This window comes from Ceratina calcarata, unplaced genomic scaffold (assembly GCF_001652005.2).
Source record: "Ceratina calcarata isolate Rehan_Ccalc_2016 unplaced genomic scaffold, ASM165200v1 scaffold92.2, whole genome shotgun sequence".
NCBI lineage: Eukaryota > Metazoa > Arthropoda > Insecta > Hymenoptera > Apidae > Ceratina > Ceratina calcarata.
Genome location: NW_017180576.1, coordinates 740,053 through 748,863, shown reverse-complemented (window position 1 = coordinate 748,863; position 8,811 = coordinate 740,053). Strand labels below are relative to the sequence as shown.

Sequence of the window (8,811 nt, the reverse complement as noted above, 5' to 3'; positions counted from 1 at the left end):
ATGAAAATACTCGTGCAAAACGTCGGTGAACGTTCGAACCGTAGCTATACACGCGACCTGTCCCAGGTCAACGCTGGTCAATGCAACGATAGCGTCATCCACGTCGGATTTCGTTCTATCAGCGAACTGTCGCATTTCCGTATCTTTATTCGGTTTTATTCATGATTTAAAAGACGTGCGAGAGCCCGGAAACGTCGTTCAGGACGAGTACTTCACGGGTCGCGACGATTTCTAAAAAGTTCCGAGATTCCCAAAAATGTCGTCTAAATTTCGTCTATTGAATTTTCGAAATTTTTAAAAAGCTCGAATATTTTTGGGAATTAGGCACATTTTCGGATTCACATTGCCTAGACGAAAAAAATGTTTCTTTCACACAAGGAAACAACAAATCAGTAGAATGTAAAAATGTTTATTCGGGGTATACAATATTCGTATCGCACATCGTCGGAGAATTAGAATCTTTGGTTTGTTTAAAATACAGGAGAGAATTTAAAATTCGTAAAACTGAGAAGACGCTTTGTGACAAACTTGTAACATCATACTCACGTAACATCGCCGTGTTTAATATACTTCCAAATATTCGAATGAAACATCAACGTCTCGTAAACATCTGAATTTACTTCAATGGAATCACGATCGCAATAGATATATTTCAATCGATTCGCGATAATACTAAAATATAAAACTGCAAAAGTGGCTTAGAATCGAAGCCGTAACGAAGACGTTACGATTCATCGATCTTTTTTATTCACACGATAAACACCGTGCAGAGAGAACCCGGAAGGAGTGGTGCGTGACGTCGAAGGAGCCCGTAAAGTCCTGTGAAGATCGATCAAGGTAAAATGGAGTCTAAATAGAAATTTCACTCGCAACGACATACATTACTCTAGCCTTATATATTTCTTCCACGCCATTGAGCTATATAAAACATCTGTAGTGTACGCGGTTGTCAGAAGTCGTAAGGATAGAAAAGTAGCTCAAAGAAGCGAGAATCTCTAGAGGAATCTTTATCCTTTCTTTTATAGTCCCTGTCTCTATTTGTATTAACTTACAGTAAATTTAGCTATGGTGGGGATAGAAGTTTGATATTCGATCGAATCACTTGAATCTATAACATTGTCAACAACTCGAAAATATTACGCAATCATGTGCTTCACGCGTCTGAGTTCAGCAAACATGCATTATACACCTAGAAATTCCTTCACGGTTCCTCTTTGTCGACGAATATCCCCTACCCCCCACCCATTCGTTCACATTGATCAGATGTTTTATATAGTTCAATGGTCCACTCCACGCACTGGTACACTATACGCACTCAGTTTTCTACGAATCGAAATCTTGCATAAATGCATAAACAGCAGTTTGAATTGCGCGCGTCGTTCATCGTGAAATCTGAAACGATTCCGAATTGTGCGTATGCTCAGAAATGTACGATTGCCAGACTGCGGATTTTTAAACAACGTTCGTGACATCGGATGAAAATCGTAAATCGTAGGTAGTCGTTAAAAAACATTGAAGCAAGCGTTCAGCTATTGATATTCGGGATAATTTAGTAGACTACCACGCAGCATTCCGCTTTCGTGTAAACGCGCGAAATCCGCGGTCGGAGGATTACTCGTTCACGTTCCGTATAGAAAACAGACTTTTTTCACGCTCGACATAGAATTTGTACCAGTAACACGTCGCAACAGTAAATATCAATATTCGTATATATAATATAATATGTACGTGTGCGTGTATATAATATGTACATAATATTTGTATGCGCGTTAAAACGTTCGTAAAAAATATTTATCTCTCATCACTCGTTTATTTTCTCGTTCGCCCGCGTCCAACAGGATTTCACATGGAATTGCGCACGGTTCCGTTCGTCAATTCCTGAGACACCTTCGACTCCTCTTCGCTTCTTTTCTTGTACGCCGGGACTTTCGGAAGACGCGGTGCTAACGCTATTATAGCTAAACCGATCACGTGTGGAAACAGATAGAAATACCTGAAACAGACAAATAAATCGATATGTAAAAATACTGTTTCACCGAAGATGAGAATCTCCTCTAAGTCAACACTAGGTTCGCAATGCGCGTCATTCTGACCCGTTCCACGTTTCAGGAGGAAAATTACAGAAACCGTCTGCATTTTCCTTCTACCACTCGTACTGACTATCGTGTATTCAGCGAGATAAACATATACTAAAATTCTTCAGAGCTTTCTAATTTTCACGGAACGCGTCAAATTGACGCTGTGATCTGATACGTGAGAAATGTTCATAACCCTAGCGTTAAGATCGAAAGAGGAGACCTGGAACGTTCGCACCTGACGCGAATTTCTCGTAGACGGTACTTACAGGTACACATTGAGACTTGGTAACAGCTCCAAGAGTATGAAGCTGAACGTCATGTAGGCCATTAAGACTCGCGTCGCCATGAACGTAAGTGCATCGTAGAGGAACTTCATTCGCTTGGATCCTAAGAAATGCGGTCGTACTTTACGGCGACCCTGTAACAAAAATAAGTCAATGCGGATCACTGATTCATTGGTGACTACGTTGTCGCGGGCTCTTATTCAAACATTTCGTAAACGAAGAGTTCACATGTTCTAAAGAATCTGTGAATCTTGTCAAAGCGTCAAAATAGATGATCTGGTAAAGTATACTTACAATGCGCGACACAACGGTGAAGAACGCTCCGTTGGCGAACGTTAAATAGTAACCGGGGTAGAAACCGTGCCACAGGGCGGACAGGGCGTATGTTAACGCAACTTTATCGTGCTTCACTCTATCGTACATGACCGACCTAAGCCACCTGTTCGTCCCCTTGTTCCAGTGTTCGATGCTGTCTCTCAGGTTGAGAGACATCTGAGATAAAAAATGATTTTACAATTTCAAGGACGCTCGATGGAAATACGATTGTATACCTTATTATTATAGGTCAGTTTGTGATTTTCAAAGGATTCTACATCGAATAGACAAAAGTCATAATAAACACAGAAGAATTGTCAGATTCAATTCGGATCGGTATTGTCCGTGACTCGTACTATGAACGTGGCTATAAATCTAAAGATCTAGATCATACTTGTTGTGGCAGTGCCAGAGAGTGAAACTTGTTAAAGATCTAAGACAAAATGAATTCTTCCTATTCTTAAATCGCAGAGACGATAATTGCAGCATCTAATACTCCGCCATGCAACTATACATATATTTATACACGCGTTCTTAAAAGATCGTAACTGTTGCATACAAAAGTGTTCTTTATCAGACGACTGCCAGGTCTATTTATAATACTAATCGTACGACACATGTAGCTGTAATAAATCTCGATTCACGTTTCATGAGCTCAATAAAAAAAGAAAAAATAGACTTGGATTTTACCTCGAAACCGTAAACGTCGACGTTGGATATCAAATCCCACTTGGGTTCACCGTTGGCATCATACCCACTGAACCCAAGGCCGGAGTTATTGCAGATCGCATCGGCGAATATCCAAGCGTGGTAATACTTGAAACGAACGAGCATGGTGGCTACCATCAAGAACCACATCTTGGAGAACGCCGTCGTGTTCTTTAGGAAGTCATCATCTGGAAACAAAACGGGGCCGCGTCGAACGAAGCGTGACTAGACACGGTGAATGCTCCACCCATTTGAATCATTAGCGCGTGAGTGCGAAGAGACCGAATCGATACGAAGGATCGTTTGAGATCATTCATCGATTTTATCGTAGAGCATTGAAACATGTATTTTGGTTCGACGATGTTCGTACGATTCAAACAGGTAAGAGAAAGGAGAGACAGCGAACCTTTCAGCTTTGAGATCGGGTACGCCGGAATGAAAGTGACGAACATAGCGGCGCACAGTAAGCTCACGACGACCTTTTTTATTACAACCTGCGTCGGAGATGGTTCCAAGACTATTTCGCCGTACGGACCGGTATTTTTGTCGCAGCCCTGAAATAATAATTACGAACAAAATCGTACTGCCCTCCATGCTCCTCTTTGCACGTTTCTCTCTTTATGTTGATAAACAGTGAGAAGGGAAAATAATAATGATTGAAAGAAATGATCTAACCGTTAGAGCTTTCGATCCGGACAAATTACGTCCGTGAATGAAATCGATGTAATCGCGATAAAATATCACCGGTCCGGCCATCAACGCTTGAAAGTGGAAGACGTAGCTGAAGTACTCTAACGTCGTCGGCATCTTTCTAAAATACACAAACAAATTGGATTTAGCCGAGCAGAGGCGAAACACGGTTGGCGTGTAAAAGATGATCGTGCCAGCACAGCTTCTGATACTAGTCATTAATAAAAACTTGATCACGTGTTTTTAAAAGCTTTACCTAGCAATACACTGAATTTGCGCAAAATCTATTAATCCTATTATAGGATAGAACCCTCGACATATACCTAGATGCGTATGGGGCGTAGCAATTAATTTTTATTAATTTTTGCAAAACTCTCTTGACCATTGATCCAACTCGACTTAATGGGAGACCCTAAAAGTTTCGACCAATGTAATTTCGATCACGCGTCAATTTCGACTCTTTCCCCAACCGAACGTTATGCACCGCTGCCCTGTATATCGTGCGCACCATAATTAACAATTATCGTCATAATTAATATTGTAGGACGACTGATTAAGAAAGACATCGACTCACTTTACGGCTTGATGACGCTGCGTCGGCGTGAGTTCCTCATCGGTTCGCGTTAATCCGTCGTGCACGCTGAATGCGAGGCTGGTTACCTTCTGCGTTATCACCATAAGTGGCCCTGCAATGCACGCGACCGATCTTTAATTAGATATGCATTTTTTTATTAGAAAACAGGCCTTGCGTATCCTGCCGTACATATATTATCTCTATTTGAAAAATAAAGGATTTCGTATCGTATCATAAAAGTGATTGCGTGGATGAGAGAATAGTTAAGAATCAGAAGTGTAAAGGTACAGTGATGACGAGCCATTTCCCCGACTGTAGTACTACATCGGATGATCCCTCGATCCCTACTACTACTACTACTACTACTACTACTACTACAGACTTTCAGTACCGGAAGTAAGCCTATTAACGTTTTCTCTTTCTTGTCCAAGCATTCTTATTTTTACAATTTATAAATGCAGTCCTACGTGACGATTCGGAAAATGAAGTTCGCTCACATTTAACGGGACATCCCTTGGAACATGATTTTCGACACTTGTTTTCTCCGAATCTCACGCGTAAAAAATTGAGAAAAAAATCGGAGATTACCTAGCACGTGCCTAACATTATTAAAGGACGGAACTAGGCGGGTCGAAATCAGGAGTTAAAAGGTACAGAGGGGACGAAGCAAAGAACACCGGACGTGTGCTAAAGGAACTCATCGAACTTATCTCGACTGCGAGAGTCTACTCACCGGTGATGTCGAGAGTGTACGAGGCGTAGCTGTACATCTGTCGGTGGTAAATGTTGACAAAATCCGACCATCCCAGCGTCGAAACGGCAAACTTTTGACAAAAAATTTCGTTTTTCCTTAATTACTCCTAAACCGTTGAATCTACGCGAAAATTGTATCAGACCTTTCTTGTACAGGACGACGAGATCTACAATTTCTGTATAAAAAGATTTTGCTAGCATTAATATTTAACGAGTTATTTGCAAAAAACGAAAAAAACAATTTTTTGCAAATAACTCGTTAACTATTGACACTAGCGAAAAATTTTTACATGGAAATTGTAGATCTCGTCGTCCTCTACAAGAAAGGTCATATGCAATTTTTCCGTATGTCCAACGGTTTCTTGGGAGTTATTGGCCAAAAACGAAAATTTGAAAGAAATTAAAGGGGTGTACCCGTTGGAAAAATCTCGGAAGAATCGAAATTTTTTTGTTATTGTTTATTATTAGCAATGTTCTTTCGACGTCTGATTTCTTTTTAAAAAATGCGTTTCTAAAGTGCATAAACTTTTGGGATTGACTGTATAGCCAATACATCGCGTTGCACGTTTCGTATGCATTTATCGCATATGTGTATAGAAGAGAGTTAATTTGCTCTTCTCAGACTTTGTTCCCCCACTCATTTAACGCTGCTCGATATCGCAAATATTTAGCAAGAAAAAAGAGAGGGCACAATGATTAACTTTTTAATCGTCTCCAGGAATAACGTAAAGTACATATTTATAACTGAATCACAAGAATCTCCCTATTGACAATATGAGTTATATTAGTACTTTATACAGGGATTTCATCACGATTCACAGAGGAGAACGTAAACATGAATGAAGTAAGAATCTTGAAATTGAATAAAATTTCTTTCTCCCCAATTGGGAAAAGTCTTTGTGCTGCTTTGCAGCGTACGAAATTATCTTTAAACTTAATGAGATGCGGCATCGTCGATGACAAATACGTTCGCGACATTTGTAATCGTACACCATTTACCTCTGTATGTAGCGGGGATCTTGCGTGCGCATGGCTATGTAACATATCGCAGGGAGGCCTGCGAGGTGTATCGCCTGTCTGAAAAAATACCAATTCCGCTTCTTCTTTAACGAGGCGATTTATTATTGATTCCTGACTTATTTATTATTTCACCACGTGGGTCTGTTTACCTGCCGAAGCAGAAATATCCAAGCGCGAGGCCGATGACGAGACCAAACACATGTCTGGTGGCTGCCGTTACGGCGCGTGGGCTGAGAAACGTTCGCAAAAATCCAGCCAGCACCAGTGCCGTGAACTGCGTCACTAGGAAGTTCACCTGCACATAACAAGATCACCACGTTACAATCGTTATGTCTTAAATTCGCGGTCAATCGCCGAATATTATAAAGGGAAGCGTATATGGGAGAGTGAAAGTCGACACGGGGCGGTCGCGGGAAACAGCCTGGAAAGAGAGCGAATATGCGCCGATGATCATTATACCTGTTGTAAATCTCTAAATTTATCAATCGCCACTTTAAAATCATTATAAATAGTAGTATAAGTAGGAGTGTCGTAAGATACATTAATCATTATTACCGGCGATCGAGGTACACGACTACTTTTATCGGAGGGGTCAAAGTTGTTTTTCAAACTAGCAAGTCATTTAAGAAAATACATAGCAATTTTTACGTACTTACCAGTGAAAATTAAATAATAAACTGACAACGATAATAATAACGATAATTTGCAAGATAATTATGCTTTTAACCTACGTTCCGTGGGGTCGAAATGACTCATCACGGTATAGTACATAGGTATACTGCATAAAATTTTACATCAGAGACAAGAAGAATATGAAAACAGCCCTAGTGTGAACTTGCAAATCGAACGACGCTAAGAATAATTAATTATAAATTATGTCTCAACTGAAAGAAGCCACCTCTTGTGTTTTTCATGTTGTGAAAGAGCTTTATAGCACAAAGAGGTATATTCCGTAACAGGAACTCTTCCAAGGGCTCATTTCCTTCGACCTTCTTTGACGACATCGGCATTTTTTATGAAAATGTACATCGGGATATGCTGAAACGTAACAGTCTCGCGTGTAATAGTCATCTTTTGTTTTCAACACTACCGTTACATTACCGTTTTTCATAGCACTCGAAATATCTTATGGCATCATAAGATTTGCGATGAAAATTTTCCAAGTTTGAGAAATGAGACATGGTGAGAGATGATCGCTCAGCAACAAATCATCGTGATTCTTCTTTTAAATTAAAGCTTGAGACCTCTACTGTAAAATGCTAGTCGGAGATTCTTAATTTGATTCTGATGGATCGGTGAGGTCGTAAACCACGCGATTAAACGTGCGAAAAATGTAACATTAATAAGTCTTAGTTCTACATAAGTCCAAAGCAAACGAACTTTGCGAACGATCGCGGATCGCGCTTATTTATTACGCAGCTTTGATCTTTGACCGACAACGTATCGTGGACATTAGAATAATTAACGATAAGAGAGAGGAATTTTTTTCACCATCGCGAGAACTAGCTTCGTTTCCTGTGTATCAGTCGGTTTCGCGAGGAAGAACCGGATTAATCCCGCTGCAATAACAAAGGGGGTGCACGTACAGTCAGTCACGAAACGTCTTCGTACATCGCACACAAGTATGCACGTACTGGGTGGAACAGAGAATCCATCTCACGAATCAGATGTACGAAGACTTCGATGCTGACTGTACGTAATCGATGTTCTGATCGATGTCAGATTCGATGACGCGAGTTCACGATCTGTCAGTGTATGATTGATTCACGATTACGTCGTAAGCGGTAAAACGTCTGGAAACGGTGAAGGCCCGAGAATTCTTGATAAGTAACTGTTGCCCGTAAGGGACTCCCCGGCTCACAAACGAACGACGCTCGGTTGTGCGATGTTACATTAGGTCTGTCACTGACACACTGCGTATTTCCATGCGAAATAGAACATTTATAATGTTAATTTAGGAAACTCATCGTCGGAGAAATACGTGAAGAAGAAATACTACAAGAATGTTCATTGACGTTCCTTTTATCCCGTAGAAATACTAATGTTAGAAATACTATTATTATTTCAACACTGAACCTGCCATGCACGGTCCGAATGACCGTTTTTGAAAATTCAAACTTAAACAAGATTTTTATTCACGTTCTGTACGATCCCTACTGTTTCCTACAATTAGTACCTGTGCTGCTAACGCATAATAGCCTGAACGATAGAAGAAGTAGTGGGAAAAGTTCGGAAGATGACAAGGTTCAGAATGAGTAATGGTGACTTTGGTGACTGGCTATTGGATTAGATAAGGGATGAAGCAGCTTAGGTACATGTTTACGGATGAGACATCTTTAGATATATAAATGACATAAAAATATCTACGTAAATAACAGTTGTTATGTGT

General features: G+C 40.3%; 1 protein-coding gene across 1 annotated transcript in view; it reads right to left on the bottom strand.

Moving 5' to 3' along the window:
- Nucleotides 1-393: 393 nt before the first annotated feature.
- The window catches only part of oys (lysophospholipid acyltransferase 6), a 23,356-nt gene continuing 14,938 nt past the window's right edge, over nucleotides 394-8,811 (bottom strand). The window contains 10 exon segments of the mRNA XM_018035696.2: nucleotides 394-1,993; nucleotides 2,345-2,496; nucleotides 2,657-2,854; nucleotides 3,368-3,573; nucleotides 3,792-3,939; nucleotides 4,061-4,196; nucleotides 4,650-4,761; nucleotides 5,383-5,473; nucleotides 6,395-6,479; nucleotides 6,572-6,717. Of these exon segments, the coding sequence (XP_017891185.2) occupies nucleotides 1,843-1,993; nucleotides 2,345-2,496; nucleotides 2,657-2,854; nucleotides 3,368-3,573; nucleotides 3,792-3,939; nucleotides 4,061-4,196; nucleotides 4,650-4,761; nucleotides 5,383-5,473; nucleotides 6,395-6,479; nucleotides 6,572-6,717 (1,425 nt within the window). The 3' untranslated portion in view covers nucleotides 394-1,842.